Below are 16,565 nucleotides of genomic sequence, written 5' to 3'. Positions count from 1 at the left end.
GGCCTAACATAAGACATTGAGTGAATTTTAGTCCCAGATAAGAATCCTCCAGATAAGAAGTCCAAGTAAGAACCTTTTTTTATTTGTGTGTGAGTAGAAAAAAACTATCAGATGTTAATTAGACTGAAGGAACAAATGTTATTTTTGTTACACTCGAGAAACCATGTGGAAAAAACTTAACTACAAAAAGTAGAAAAGTCAAAAAAGAAAATTTTATTTTGCAAGGAAAGTGGACTAGTTTCAAATGTGATTCTACTATAATTATTTACTCATAGCTTATCATCGGTTTCATATATATGTTTTCGCTTGTTACAGAGTATATATTGTACCGTGTCCTAAATAAAGTTACTTAACTGTACTTAAAGTTCAGCATCAGTGAAGTCGATCAGCTATATCACAACAATATAAGTGCCCAGAGTTGCAATTGAATTATCAGAACTTTTTGAGACAGAACTATTAATTAGATCACACGATTGTCTGAATTAGCCGCGATTTGAATAAAACCAAGTGTTGAAGCCTAACAATTAGTATTTTTTATTGACATAGTCAAGGGTGAGTTCACTTTTTTAATGATTCTCAAGTTATTAAAATAACACCATTTACTAAGGACACCCTCAACAACCTGTGTTCACTTATTTGTCTCATACAAAATAACATTTTTATTTTAGTAAAGTGTTTACATTTAATTTCTTAGATCCAAAGATATTTAGGCAATAGAACTGCTGAAATCTTTCAGTTGGAATTCGCGAACCGAATTTCCAAGAGACTTTTATAAGTGAGCACTGGCTGCTCTAACGGCAACGACCCTATTAACTGATATATCGTGTACAGTATTAAATTAGAATGTATTTATTACTTTGTTGTGTTTTAGGTTGATATGAAATTTTTATGGACTAAGATGTTATTTCTATTGTTTACTTTAATTGTGTTTCCTTTTTAATAAATGTTTATATTCGATCCTCGTGATTAAAAACAAGTTTTCTAGTGATTGCAGTTTTCTTGGTCCCTCGTTTTGATGAGTACTAACTGTGAAATTTGTGTGAAACAAATGGTTCATCTAAGTTTTGGCATTTACCATACACATCCACTAGATTTCCTTTGTAATGTTATAATGAAAATTGTGGGAAATGCTTTGTTAAAAACATTTATTATACAGCAGCTTAGACAAAAAAGCTTCCATACATTTACACATATTGTGCTTCCTGTCGTAATAACTGTCGCTAGTGTACCTAGGTGCTAAACGGAGAGTAATTCAAATGGTTCACTAAAACTACTTCCTCACATTGTCAAGTTTGCTTCAAACTTTGTTTGCAACTCATATGCATTGAGGCTTGTATCAAGTAGTTTTGTTGGTCCCAGATTTAACAACATTTTGAAATCAAAATAATGTCATTGTTATTCTTGTTCTGTTATTATGTTAAAGTTTATTTTCAATCACCTTACTGTACCTTACCTAGTTGGCCTCTCAAAACAAAGCAGGTCAACAGCTTTTCGCCATCTTCCTCTGTCTTCCATCTAGTTCTTCCGTAACATTCATTCTTCTCATGTATTTTCGGACTTATTTTAAATCACAGTAAAAGTAATTTTTATGCTGGTATATTTGGAATTTACGATAGTGTGTCACTCACGTCTTTGGTTGAAAGAGGTGCTATTTTTTCTTTGAATACTTTTCTTCATATAAACAGTACATTCAATTAATATTTACCCTTCAATTTCGCTTTACCCCCATTATAGAAGGGTTTTCTGTAAAGTAAAGAATGTTAAGTTGAATTACCTTCGCCTAATGTGTTGTTTTTATTACACTATCTGCTCTTGGTTCTATACTCTTCTACAACATCCCTTAATGCTCAGTTAAGTCATGACTTGTTGCTGAAATTAAGTGAATTGTTTTGTTTAATTGTTTTCAAATCGTCAAAAAATCTTCTGCCATATGAAGATTGTCATTGTTTTGGATGCTTTTAATTCAATTGTTGTTTTTAGAGATGAATTCTGTATAGTAGGCCTAAACCTCTTTTCGTCAGTAACACCGTTTTGAAATATTAAACTCAATAGTGCTGCTTATGATGTGATGTAGTTGCTGCCATTTTAAAACACAGTAACTATATCTATGACAAAACAATACTCAAATATACTCAAATATATACTCAAATAGTCATGATGTGAAGCCAATTAGGCAGAGTACAACTAAATGTTCATTATTTTTTAAGAAGCCTTTGTGGGTTTTGGTCTCTTCCTTGGCTGTGCTTTTTCTAATGTAAAATTGCACATGCTTTCTCCACTTACTAACAATTTTGTCAAGCAATTCCAGAACAGAAAATCCACAAATCACATGCTTTTTTCAGCTTTTGTAACAATTATTTTAAAATCTTTTATTAATTTGTACTCTTAACTGTATTTTTTTAAAGTCCCATATACAGCAAAACTATCAGTTACATTGTAGAAACCAACAGTACTTTGGCCATAAGTACTAAACAAACGTTGATTTTAAGTAATAAATAAACCTTTCAGCTTTTTAGCATTCGACGTTCAACGATATGGTTGAACATTGTGTAGCCTATTAGATAAGACTTGTGAAACATTTTTGTTGATGAATAACGTTTGTACAGGTACAACAAAACAAAAATATCTAAACTGTAAAAATGCACTATGTAATTTTAAAAAAATTTTAAAAAGTAAAGTTTTAGCTGTTATAGAACTTGTATAAGAAGAAAAATTCATATTATCTTAATATTTGAATAGAAAGACCTAAATCCTTTAACTACTTACAATAGAACCTCCATATCTGATCTTATCTGTTATAAATTTGTTTTGCGACATGATCTCTGCATATATTGTTTTCCAATGTGTTTTATTTTAATCGCCTCTCAAATTTACCCTTTAAACCTGCATCAGGAAATGTTATATGTGCCTCACCTTCGAATCATTTCCCAGTCACCTTTTTTCAACTATGATTAAAAAACGTTTTTCTATTCTTACCATGTCCTCTCATTCTCAACAGATATGAAGGGTTCTACTGTATAAACAATCATTGTCTAAACCAATTTATTCAACAAATAGGTTGTGTCAAATAAATTAAATTTGTTAATGGCGTTGCCAAAATATTTTATTTTTTCAAAACAGTAAAAAGTTTTTAGACTAGCTGAGGGGACTTATGTCTAGGGTGAGTACCAGAAATGTTGTTGGGAATGCTGTATGTGATTGTAGCTGCTCACCTAGCTTGCTCGGCTCGCATTGTTCGTTTGTAGATTGTTTTATACGTTCTTTTGTTAATAGGATTGATCTGGCGGTGTGTCCGCGACAAAGTATAGTTCAAAATACTTTGAACTGTGTTCAAACAAATGTCCCAACATTTTTGCTGTGTTTTCAATGTTTTTACGTCAAACCAATAACTTGAATTGCAATAAATGGGTTCTTTTTCAATTTTGTTTATTATTAGAAAAAAAGTAGAACAATGGGCAATATATAAAAAAATAACCGTCAGCAGTTATGGTCATGGTCTTTTTCATGTTTTTTAATCGTGTAAATATTGAAGGATACAACACTTGATAATTTTTCAGAGGTTGAGCTAAAATTTGAATTTTTTTGAATTTGTTTGAGCTTGAAAACTAGACTTTTATAAATTGCACATATGTTATATATTTTTTGACTGTAGGAAGTCCTCTTGTTTGAACGCTGATTGCATATAGAGTCAAACTGCCCAAAATTAGGAGTTTGAACTTATTCTATAAAAGTCTACTAGATGTTCTTTCAAACCTTTAAAAGCATGTTAGATATTGGCTTTGAGTTTTAAAAATGGAAGCGCTCAGCTTTTTACATTTGTTTACAACATTTAAAACTTCATAATTTTATTGCTGCTTTATTAGATTTAGAATACTTGTGTCAACTTTTGTTACAAATTTTGTTTCGGTTTCGGAATGACATTTTTGTGTTTTTCTTATATATTTACTCGTGCCAACTATTATTTTTAAGAGGTATTTGTAAAATAAATGTGCATATTTACAAGTTTTTGATTAAATATATTTTGCAATTTTGATGTTTTATTATTTTAGCACATTTTACATACCTTTGTACATAGACCTAACACAGTTTTATAATAGCTGTTTTTTCATTAGTTTTGTTAATTTTAGTTTCCCCAAAGAAAATGTATTATAACTTAGTTTGATATTTGTTTTTACTAGTTTATATTGATTGTTTAACAGAAACTACAATCCTTTATTATTCATATGATGTTTCATAAAAGCTTATTATTGTATGGACTTATTATTATGTTTATTGGAAAATTATTCTTCTATACATATATTACTCTTCTTGTCATCCAAACAATTTTTTATTATTTAAATAATAATATTCTTTATTTTCTTATCTTTGTTTATGGTGTCATTAAGTATTGAGGTTATAAAACTATTCTGTACATGTATTGACATTAACCTGCATTCTGAGTTTTGTGATACAACTATTAGGTGGTCCATTTGATACGTTTAGTATACTACAGTACTAAACTAATTTATTTTCAAATTACTTTCTGTAAAAAGTTATGGTTTTTGTTGATTTTGTTTGTTTGTTATTGTCTTGCTAAGAGAAAGTAAAAGATTAACTAGTTTTAAAAAGTCATTTAATCGGCAAAGAACTTACTTAAACCTTCAATCTTGTTATGCTTATGTGTTGCATGTCGATGTTATTATCATAACAACATATCACAAAAATATGCCATAGTTAAACTTGTTAGCGTGGTAGAATAATTCCAAAATTTAAACTCAGAGTAGTTTTGTTCAAATTTTATTCATAGCGAAAATTTATGAATGATTTAAATTAGGTACATGAGACTATCTTTGCACAAATTTGAAATTGTCTAAATATTTGATTTTTACCTAGTTTGAGTTTGATATTGAAAAATCTGCATTTAATCTAAAATACTCGTATTAAGAGGTGTCTTACAAAAAATTTATTGAAAATTAAAACATGATTTTTATATTCATTTTAAGTTAATACACGATTATTTATTAGCTACAAAGTGAATGTTGTAGTGAGTGTTTCACCCTGTTGTTGTTTCACAGAGCCGCCGGGCAGTGTAATCAGTGTGGGCAGCGGGGATGAGAGAAGCAGTCCAGCGCCTCCTGTAGTGACGCAAGTCATCACACACAACGTACGAGAGAACAACAACATCGTCTCGTCCACACCGACTCACAAGACCAACGGAACACTCAACAATTACAAGTAAGCTATGTTGTTTACTTGATGCAACCCAAAAATTCTTTAAGAACTTCAGTTGTCTGTTTTAAAGTATTTTCTATCCCATTGTAACATTTTCGTAGCTGTATTAAAACACTGAATTATATAGACATTCTCTTAAATTCATTTTTCCTACACACTGTGGTGATACATTGGCTATTTTTAGCATATGATGGTTTAACCGAAAAATTGGTTATTCGAAATGGCTCTCCCCCCTTTATTTCGGTTAACCGGGGTTCTACTGTACTTTAAGGATCGTTTGACGCAAAAAGTAACGTAACCATTTTATATTGCAATTTTCGATCCAGAGGCTAACCTATCATGAAAAAAAATTATATTAAGAGAAATCACAATATCGCATTGTGTTAATTTCATTTGTAAAATTAAAGAGAATAACTCGTTGCTAATAGGCTCCTAGTCCCCTTTAGTGGGAACTCAGTTGATCAGCTGTAATAATAACGCTGCCAGTTAACGATTCCCGGCTTAGGACAGACCCAACCGACCAAAGGCATATTCTTTTGTGTTGCTAGCTGAATGGTTAGTGTTTCGGACTTTGGTGTGGGAGGGACAGGTTCAATTCCCGACACATCCAGAAAACTTTCTCACATTGACCTCTTGTAAAATGCTACTGGCGTAAACAAAAATAAATAAGACAGCCCAGAATTATGACAAAACCTTTTTAAATCACACTATCTTTGCCCTCCCTCTCAAGTAGAGGAGTTAAAAATAATCATTATACAGTGTATTCTTTTGACAATTTTCTTCAAACACACTCCAAAATATAGCCTACTATGATAGCTTTTAGTATGACATGTTTGATTTACAAGTCTGGTTAGCTCTTATTTGTCCAATTAAAATTTTAGAGTTGTATCGTTTTGGTGAAAAATGTTCTCGTCTCTTCCTGCTGTGAAATAATTTTCCAATGTGTTGCAGCGAGGTGTCGCTAACTCCAGATCTCAGCCCGCTCAAGAGTATCAAGGACGAACTCAACAAGGGAAGCGGAGATTTGGTCGACGGAGAAGTCAAGAAGAAGGTGAGGCATTGACCTATACTGATCAAGATCTTTAAAATTTCGACAAAATCTCCCTAAAGGTGTTCTTGTGTAAAAGTCTGAATAGCTTATCTTATCAGTCATAATTTCCCTGTTGTGAACATTTCATACACAACTTATGAAGCAAAATCTTCAGTAAAGTTTCTGTTGTGTTTTGGTTTAATCTAATAAAACAATTATATTTTCAGCGAAACACTTCAGACAAAGCTTATTTCATTGCCAAAGAAATCCTCATGACTGAGAGAACATATCGCAAGGACTTGGAAGTCATTAATTTGGTAAGTATTGTAGTTAGTTTTCAGTGTCGACATATTTTAAAAAGCTGTAAAAAGCTTTTGATTTGGATTACAGTTTGGAACATTTTTATTAAACATATCCTCAATAATGTTTTTTAGAGCACAGGAAATACTTTGGAGTGTCTCAACATTAATGTAAGGGATCCTCCACTTGATGAGGCATCATTGTGCTAATCTCAAGAGAGATTCCTGTCTTACTCAAGAAATCATTACCTCAATAATTTCCAATTTGTTTGGACTTGCTTTATTTCTGCCATAGAATTGTTTCTTTTTTTTGTTTTTTTTATTAGAAGATCACCTAATTAGATGAGGTTAGTGCGTTGAACAAACGCATGCGTTTTTGGAATGCGGTTTCACTGGATATAACTACATATGAGATTTGTTTAATTCTTCATTAAAGTCAGGTGTCAACAAAATTTTGTTCTTGAGAATTTTCAGTATTGTGTTTTCAGTGAAATAACACAAATCGTGTCTTCCTATTAACAGTGACTGGCTGAAATGTACCGAACGAGGAACTAATAGGTGGCCAAAATAATAGTAATATTTTATCCATTACTGAAAAGCTAAGGAACATTCCTTAGTGCTATTGCATAGTAATGGCATTTCCCGTCTCTAATCACGTTGTACTAGTCTATAATGTTTCCCTAGTGGTGGAGAGATGAGGTGTGTAAGGAGGAGTGTCCGTCATGTGTGGACACGTTGCTCAACCTGCTAGACCCTCTACATGACGCTCATTGTCTCATACTACGCGATGTAGAGCTACGACTCGCCAGCTGGGAGACCCGCAACTCTCAACAACAGCGCATCTCAGACATATTGTTACGATCCTGCGACTACTTGCCGGTAACTCAAACAAATCGTATAATTTTTCTGGGCCTTCATTTTATTTTTGATAATGTATTCTCTTAACATTCAAGATTGCTAGACTCTAGCCGGAAACAATTTTATAGGTTTAGGTTAGGCCTAGAGGGTCGGGGAACTATCACCAATTTAATTGGTGATTGGTAGGATTTGAACCTAGAACCTCAGAGTGTGATCTGTGTTACCATTAGACCAGTTTGATCCCCAAATAGGACTCACTCTGTGTAGTGTTTGATATTAATACCAAACTTTCACAGAACCAAAATTTCAGTTCTTGTGAAACCTTAGGCAAAGGAAGGAATGAATAAGGTGGAAATTGAAAAAATTACATTGGGTTTTCTAATGTTACTAGCGTATAAGGTAGAAACACTAAAATGACACAGTACCGATATTCCAAATCGCACCGGCTCAGAAAACGAACTCAACCCTTGGTTTACCGCAGAAAGTCTACAACTTAAACGTTAGTTGTGAAAAAAATTTGGAATATCATTATTACAAGATAATTATTTAGTGTTATTTAGGTTAATAGTTACTCAGTTTGTCCTGATGTTCCCAGTTGTACGAGAACTACATAGACAGGCATCTAGAAGTACTGGAGCAACTAGACGTTGAGTTCAGAACCAACCCCAAGTTTGAACAAGTCTACCGAGACTTTGAGAGTCAGAAGATCTGCTACTTGCCGCTCACTGCGTTTGTTCTCAAACCCCTTCATCGGATCTTCCATTACACCAACCTCCTCGACCGTGAGTATTACCAGTACAGACAGTAATGTAAAATAGATGGACTTTTCCTAGGAAGGAGAGGAAGCTTGTCCTATTTTGAAGTGACCTTATGCTAACCCTAAACATAGCTGCCTTGAAAGAATATATGTTTAATGTGTTTTATTTTTTATAGAGACTTGTTTTTTAGGTTAGGTCTTGGATATAGTTTTTGACGCCATTCCATGTACTGATGTACGAATATGAAATAAAGACGATTTGATTGCTAGTGTTTGAATAGTTAAAGATCAAGTCCTATGTGAGCCATGATCATTTTAATGTTACAGGACTTCTGAAGCATTACACCAAGGATCACATAGACTACGAAGATTGTCTCAGTGCTAGAGACAGATTGAGAGAGTTGCAGCCTCATTTGTCCGAGCGACTACGAGTCTCTGTAAGTATCAATCAACTGTGACCGTTAAATCTTATAAGCATGGCACGATTTTTGCTTGCTAAAAACTTCAAAATAGGTAAATTTGGATTCAATAAAAATTTTAGAGAATCTTGCAGTTGTAGCGACACTGAATTTTTGGCGCCCAAAACTCTCAGATAGCTTTTGCAATTGTTCAAATATCAAAGGATTCCCGTCCCAAAGAAATGTTGAAAGTATCAAATCCTGCTAGAAAGAGAGGTGACTATTTAGTGATCCAAACAAATATTTAAAACATCTCCATTTTGAATGCTCGGTTAAAATTAAATGAATAGGAGAGTGATTATAGTTCGGCCGCTTAGAAAGCGACCTCCTCCAGCATTGGTTTAGCATTAGCGCGCAGGTCGTTTTCTAAGCGGCCGAACTATAGTGTCAGCACTGATTTGTGTTCATTACGAGACAGAAGTCGTAGACCACCTTGACCGTCAGTGTAGACTTTACTTCAGCTTGGTTGCGTCGCGTATGTCAATATCCTTCTTTTCTTTTCTTTCCTTGTTGTTTACGCCAGTGGAATTTCAAAGAGAGAAAGTATGAGAAAGCTGTCCAAACCTGTATGATTTTGTGTATGTGCTGGGATTGAACCCATCCCGCACTATAGTCTGACATTCTAACCACTAGGCTAGCAACACACCCCAATAATTCCCTCATAAGTCTTAGTGGCCATACTGCGTTTGGTTTGTGTTTTGTGGAAAAGTATGTTTGTTTTATAGATCTGTTTGTCATGTTTTGGTATCTATTGAACTCTTTTAATCTTCAAATGAAGTGACCACTTTTGACTCATTTTAGTGATTGTTCAACCTAAGAAACTTAACTGCTGATACAGCAACCAATGATTGCCATTTTAAGTAAAACTTTCTGATTTTTTTTTGTTGGCATGTGTTGCAGGAAAACTTTGTAGCGCTTTGTGAGCTACAGAGAGACACTGTAGGGTTCGATCACCTCACTTCACCACATCGTCAGTTCCTGAGGCAAGGCTGTCTCAACAAGTTCTCTACCCGCAAGGGCTACCTGCAGCGCATGTTCTTCTTGGTATGTGAACAATTGTTATGTGATACAGTAGAGTCCCGCAAACTCGGCGTAATGTGGACTGGAAGGGTGCCGAGTTTGTGAAATTCCGGGTTATCGGGAACTAGAGTTAAAAATAAGAACAATACAACTTTTAAGCTTATTAACTGCCACTTTTATTTATATTTATATTACAAGTTATTATTAAGTCATCAGATATAAAATATCTGGTTTTACAATACCTTTATCAGTTCCAAAAGTAACTTTCGTCAACGTGTGTTACATGTTTCGGCGAGCTGCCATTGTCAAACACTTCAATACAGGAAGATGTAGATCCGCTTGAATAGCTTCGTTACAACACATCACACGACATACAACATTTTTACACGACACGTACGACATAAACATAAAAATAAATACTTGTGGTTTGATAGGCCTATCATGAATACGCAACATTGCCGGTACACGAGCGGGAACAGATGTGATGTGTTGTAACGAAGCTATTCAAGCGGATCTACATCTTCCTGTATTGAAGTGTTTGACAATGGCAGCTCGCCGAAACATGTAACACACGTTGACGAAAGTTACTTTTGGAACTGATAAAGGTATTGTAAAACCAGATATTTTATATATTACAGTTCCGGGGCTACAACAATGAATTTCATCAGATATAGTAGAACAAATCCTTGGTACGAGCTGCGAATGATTTGGCTCGAGTCCATGTTTAACTCGGACTCAAAAAATCACTAATTTTCTGAGCCTAATCAACTAATTTTCTGATGGCCGAGTTATCCAGACTGCCGGGTTATCAAGTGCCGAGTTTGCGGGACTCTACTGTGATAGATTAAATTGGAATAATACAATGATTACATAGCATCATCATTTAGTCATCATTGTAATTGGTGAAAAATTACTTAAAATATTTATAGACTTCAAGGTGTAATTGGTATTGATTTGTGTAAGGTGTACAACAAACACTACGGTAACCTTGTTTTTCCGAAAATTCATAGTCAATAACTAGTGGAAATGGATATTTTTAGTGTTCTGGGCCTGGGTTTGTACTCATTGGGTTTTTAGTGGAAGAGAAGTTGTTGCAAACATCCATGGGCACCTTCTTTTCTACCAAACATTTCCTGAAAAATATCAACCCTTGAACATCTCAATTTGTATTCACATTTACTGCCTTGAACTGCAGAAGTTACAGTAAAGCTGACAAATGGTAACTAATAAAATCGGGAATCTTTGCGATTTGGCTTTGGCTTTAACACATCACTACTGAAATTACTTGGCACAGTAAACACTTGTTGATGTAGTCGTCTAATTTTGGTTGTTCTGTTATCAGTTCTCGGACGTACTGCTGTACACCAACAGAGTAGGTCATATGTTCAGTGTTCACGGCCAGCTGCCTCTGCATACTCTTGCTATAGAGGAAAGATGTGACACTCCTACAGCTAATTCCTTCATCATCTATGGCGGCAACAGGTAAACTTGTAAACTAATACTGTAGAGTTTTGAGTTTAAGGATGTACTGTAACATAGAGGACGAGGGTCTAGGAATAAGGAATTTTTGCGAGGATTGCTGGCTTGCCTGGATGGGAAAGAAACCAATACAAGAAACACAAAACTTTACACAAAACAATAGACAGTCACTGTTACTGACAGCGTTTCCAACAAAGAAAGGTATGAGTTGAAGAGAAAGTTGGTTTGCAGTTAGCGATTCCGGAAATCATCTGATAAGTTTGGGCGTGAAAAAATTCAGTGCCGTTTTGATTGCTAGAGGCTCTGAAATCGGTATTGAATCCTATGTCCAATTATTGTCAAAGTTTTGAGTAGCTAACTCTCTCTATAACTTATACCGTTCTAAGTTGATAGTGCTGTCAGTGAAAGTGAAGTATTCTAATATTTTTTAAAATTATTTTTAGTATTTTTTTTTCAGGGATAGACGAGATTGAAATTTTAGTTCGAGACGAGACGAGACGAGATTTTTTATTTCTCATAAAATTTCGAGACGAGATCGAGACGGGATTTCCCTTCTCATACACAACGGGAAATGCACGTTCAAAATTTTTACCTGATTTTGTAACATTGTTAGATGACTGTTTAAATACAAAAATAATGATAATAGGCAAGAATATTTACAATCTTTTATTAAAAAACATCAGCATAACATTTTTTTATTAATCACGCCTAACTTATTAAAAATGCCTACGATTAGGAAACATAGTGATATCAGTTAGGATAGAGTTCAACTTATCCTAAAATAAAATAAATCATAAAATAAAAGCAATATTAATTTTTATAAAATAGTTACTTGTTTTGACTTTTTATAGTAATAAAACATTCCTCACACTGCTTACACTTAACAAAACTTCTCAAATGTTATTAAAGTAATATTATTAAAATAATTAAAGTAATATTTACATTTATAGAATTAATTAAATAAGAACGCCTTCGCAAAGGAAACGCAACTACAACACGCTCCTGTATTGCGGGTATTGCATTGACTTTCTGCAGGCGTTTTTAATTTTTTTTTTTTTTTTTTTTAATTCTCGTCTTGATAAAAATCTCGGCCAAAAAGAAATCTTGTCTCGTGTAACGAGATTTAAAATTTCCCGAAAATTTCCCGAAATTTCGAGACTTGACCATCCCTATTTTTTTTATTCATAGTATAATGATTTGTGTTTCTTTGCCAATTTGGACTCTTTCCCATTCAGACAAGTCTTCTATCCTCGCAAACAACTCTAAAACCCTAGGCTTTCGTAAGGATGTTACATCCTTAAGACAGCAGAGTCTGTCCGATCTTTCATGCTTCTTCACCCCCCCCCCCCCTTGTGGTCGATCGAGTACCATCAAACTGTGTGCTATTTCCATGTAGTATGACCCTTAACACAGTAAGGACTGGGGAGTATGTCAAGGCAACTCCTTTTGGCGCTCCTGTAGCATGTTCTAGTTTAGGCTACACCAGTTAGTGTGTATCTTCCCCAACTTCTTCAACATATTGAAATTTTGCAGAGTCCTGACTTTGGCGGCCAGTTCTGAAGAGGAGAAGGACAAATGGTTGGAAGACCTGACGGAAGCTATGGATTACAGCAAGAATCTTCCCAACGACGAGAAAATATCCTACCTCAGCCTTAAGTCCTGTAGTAAGTTACCTACGTGTATTCATGATGTGACTTTTGAGTGTATGGAGAATATTTTCAAAATCCTTAAATTTATATTTATTGAACTAGTTTTTTTTTTTTTTTTTTTTTTTTGTAGGAAAGGTTACAGGTTGTTGATAGCACACTAAAATTCCACAAAACTATTAGTTTCATGTTTTATGTATCACCTATTTCTAAGAAAACTTTGTCAGTGCGGGTTTTGTAACAGCAATTGAACAACTTCCTTCTGAGCCCTCATGGAAGATTAAAATATCAAGTTAAGTGTGTTGTACACATTAGAAGTTATTTAAGTATGTTAGTTGTGAATCTATTTCTTCTTCAATAGTTTCATCACACCTTTGATTGTGTGCCAGGTTCGTCAGACGACGTGATGGACAAGTGCGGCACGGAGGACCACAGAGTGTCGCCACAACGTAGTAACACGACCGTGCACGTCTGCTGGCATCGCAACACCAGTCTCAGTATGGAAGACATCCTGCGCGCCGCGCACAACACACTCAGCGGATACCTGCTGCGCAAGTTCAAGAACAGCAACGGCTGGCAGAAACTCTGGGTCGTCTTCACCAACTTCTGTCTCTTCTTTTACAAAACGTTCCAGGTAAATAGGGATCTGAGGGTTTACTGGGTCAGTTGGGGTAAGAAGTGTTGACCTGGTTGCGTTTGAAATTAAGTTACGTTGGAAAGTATTGGTTTTTGGCACATTAATTGATGTATGTATACATTATTTTACAATCATAGTGATCATGGTCTTCTGCAGTCATTGCAAAATCCTCAATGTCTCCTACAGTTGTGGCTTTACTTTTATGGGCTTTCTGTCAACAAAAAAACATGGTCTGCTTAAAAAAGCCCCTAACATTATTTGTTATCACGGTGTCATCGTGATAATTTTCAAAGATCCTGGCAATTTCAGAGATTCTCTCTTGCAATCACAACGTCGTTATCATCTTGTAATATTCTGACAACATGTATTGCCAAGTTCTTGCTTCTAAAATTTACTACACTTTAAATCTTGCCTAAAATGTTTGATATTTCTATATATTTAAGACTTAGAGCATTTAAATTTAAATTCTGTCACCTGACTACATTTAACAATGCATGGATTGTGGAAGAGTAGGAAAACAACTTGTGTTAATAAAGATAAATTATTCGCTTATCCAGGTAATTTAACAAATCAAGTGGAAATATTTTTTGAGAACTTCATTTTATATTACTAGAACATTTAAGATTAACAATCCTTTGTAGTTATACTGAATATATTGTATCATTTTCAAATTGTATATTAATCTCTTGATAGTTAAAAATGTATATTATACCAATGTTTGTATGATATTTACAGGATGATTGCCCATTGGCCAGTCTTCCGTTGTTGGGCTACACGGTGTCGCCCCCTAGTGACAAAGACGCAATACACAAAGACTTTGTGTTCAAACTACAGTTCAAGAATCACGTCTACTTCTTCCGAGCGGAGAGTGAATACACGTTTGGCCGGTGAGGATTCAAAATATATTTTATTGTATAGTTTCGAGCCTACTAAGATTTAATGTACTCTAATTAAACATTTAATCTGCATACTTTTAATTTGATCTGTTGTAGATAGTTTGACGGTTTCATTGAAGATTGTCTTCATAACGTCTAGTATACTACTGTAGGCCAATAGTATTTTGATTCCAACTGTTTCTTTTTGAAAATAACTATACATGAAACATTAAGAGGTTCAATAACTATAATGAGACTATAATGACTATAATGATTTATATGGCAAACAAACAAATTAATCAGTCTTATAGCTGATGTTATAATCATTTAATATTTTAAGTGTACTCTATATTTTTTCTGTGTCATTGGCAACCTTATTTTTTAAAGCAGACTTGTTTATTTTTATTAATCTTGATGAGGAATTTTCCAGAAAAATATTAGTGTTTTGATAAACTCCTCTTCTAAGGGCACAAACCGCTACTGACGTATTTGTAACATTCCAAATATTGAATATGTGTCTGTTATTTGTGACACTAGTTTTTATTTCAAATTGTTTATTTGCTGTTTCCCTGAGTTGAACTTTCGGTTCTTGTAGAAAAACTTAAAAATTATAATAAAGTTTTAATTTTCATTCTGCCAAACAGCTGATTGCAATATATAAACCAAAGACATCTTCATTAAAACAAGCAATAAGCACAATTGAGTTTTTTCTTTAGATTTAAAAAACCACATTATTTTCTTCTGTATTTTCGCCCTGTTGCAAAGCCCAGTTATAGCAACTGGTTTTTGTTAAAACTATCAAATATTTATTTAAAGTTAAAAAAAAAAAAAATATTCGGATATCAGGACGGTTTTACATCTGGATATATAATAGATTAGTTAAAATATGTTATCGTGTGTCGTCTTTCAGATGGATGGAGGTGATAAGTTCAGCCACTCAACATGCTGGCCGCACTAGACTCTTCAGTCGTAAGGACAGTGCTTTAGAAGACTGAAACATACGTCCGATATACAAAATATACTTAGATATCAAACTGTAAGATCTGGTTCTGCGGTTCATTCGATTTTTATCTGACATGGGTAAATTTTCAAGGCTGGTTCCCAATGAAACGCAAGAATGTTTAAAAATTCCAGATCAACATAAATTTGTCACCTTAATGTACCTTGTAAACCCGATTTATAGCAGTTGTTTAAAATAGTGGAAATTTTTATAGTTTTTTAAAAGTTTTTATTGTAATACAGACAATAATTTTTAAGTAGATCTGTAATGTTTGTATCTTGTATAGTTGCATTTGGAAACCGTTATTTACAAGTTGGAAATGTGTTTAGTGCACTTATAACTTTTTATAACACTTTTTATTGGTTTACGAGCAAGAATTTTACTCAATAAGCTCGTGCATTTTTATTTGTAGTTTTATCTAGGATTGTGTTTTATAAATTGATTATTTTATAGAAAACAAAAAATTTAAATTTTTATTTTAAAAGAGTGTAATTACTTTGAATTTACAATTTTTTACAGTTGTTTTTTTAATTTTATATTTTTACAATGTATATACTGTACAATGTACAAGTACTGTATAGATTTTTGTATCTGGGTCAAATAACTTTTTAACAAGTAACCACTTTAACGTTCTAACACATCCCAACAAGTAAGAAAGACATGTGAGACGAGACATTCCTTAGTCACTTTGCACGTCCAAACACGTTCGAACACCTCACTCACATCACCATTGCCTTACCCAGTGGCTTTAATCCATTAGAATAAGAGTTTTCATAATGTGTTATATTGTACATTTATATGCGAATTTTGGTAAGACTTCTTATTGAATTTATGAGAGATTTTAAAGTATTATTGCTGTTTTAGCACAAGTTTGTAATTTAAAGATTTTTCGAAGAAAGAATAATATTAGTAACAAATGAATGTTATGTTTAATTATGTATATAGAAATTTATAATTTTTGTTGTGTTGTCTCTTATGTTATCTATGAATAAATAACTTGTTTAGTTAATTGTTTTTTTTTTTAAATCTTTCTCAGCTCAGCCATTTTTCTCTACAAACTCCTACATCAATCCTGACCCAAAAAATGGAAAACTTATGTTCATGTATACATTATAGTATAATTATATTAGTATAAAATTATTACATTATAGTATTACAAGGGGGCTGAAAAGTCACAACCTATTTTTTATTAATTGTCATGACTTTATAGTGCTGGAAAACAAATAAAACTTTACATTTAAACATTGAGTACCATTAATTGTGGAACATGTCAAACATCGAGATATGAAGCTGCT

General features: G+C 33.5%; 1 protein-coding gene across 2 annotated transcripts in view; it reads left to right on the top strand.

Annotated features, from left to right (window-relative positions):
• Positions 1–16,279, top strand: part of LOC129005686 (FERM, ARHGEF and pleckstrin domain-containing protein 1-like) — a 93,831-nt gene extending 77,552 nt beyond the window's left edge. For both annotated transcript variants that reach the window (XM_054434650.1, XM_054434651.1), the window contains exons 13-24: positions 5,055–5,214; positions 6,163–6,262; positions 6,469–6,558; positions 7,225–7,419; positions 7,994–8,180; positions 8,483–8,592; positions 9,514–9,657; positions 10,976–11,115; positions 12,646–12,776; positions 13,148–13,392; positions 14,131–14,282; positions 15,181–16,279. In XM_054434650.1, the coding sequence (XP_054290625.1) occupies positions 5,055–5,214; positions 6,163–6,262; positions 6,469–6,558; positions 7,225–7,419; positions 7,994–8,180; positions 8,483–8,592; positions 9,514–9,657; positions 10,976–11,115; positions 12,646–12,776; positions 13,148–13,392; positions 14,131–14,282; positions 15,181–15,265 (1,739 nt within the window). In that variant the 3' untranslated portion in view covers positions 15,266–16,279. The remainder of the gene's footprint in view (positions 1–5,054; positions 5,215–6,162; positions 6,263–6,468; positions 6,559–7,224; positions 7,420–7,993; positions 8,181–8,482; positions 8,593–9,513; positions 9,658–10,975; positions 11,116–12,645; positions 12,777–13,147; positions 13,393–14,130; positions 14,283–15,180) is intronic.
• Positions 16,280–16,565: the final 286 nt, after the last annotated feature.

Source organism: Macrosteles quadrilineatus, unplaced genomic scaffold, assembly GCF_028750875.1.
Source record: "Macrosteles quadrilineatus isolate MER2022 unplaced genomic scaffold, UCM_ALF_1.0 Scaffold_30__1_contigs__length_1495292, whole genome shotgun sequence".
Classification (NCBI taxonomy): Eukaryota; Metazoa; Arthropoda; class Insecta; order Hemiptera; family Cicadellidae; genus Macrosteles; species Macrosteles quadrilineatus.
This window is presented reverse-complemented; position numbering and strand designations above follow the sequence as displayed.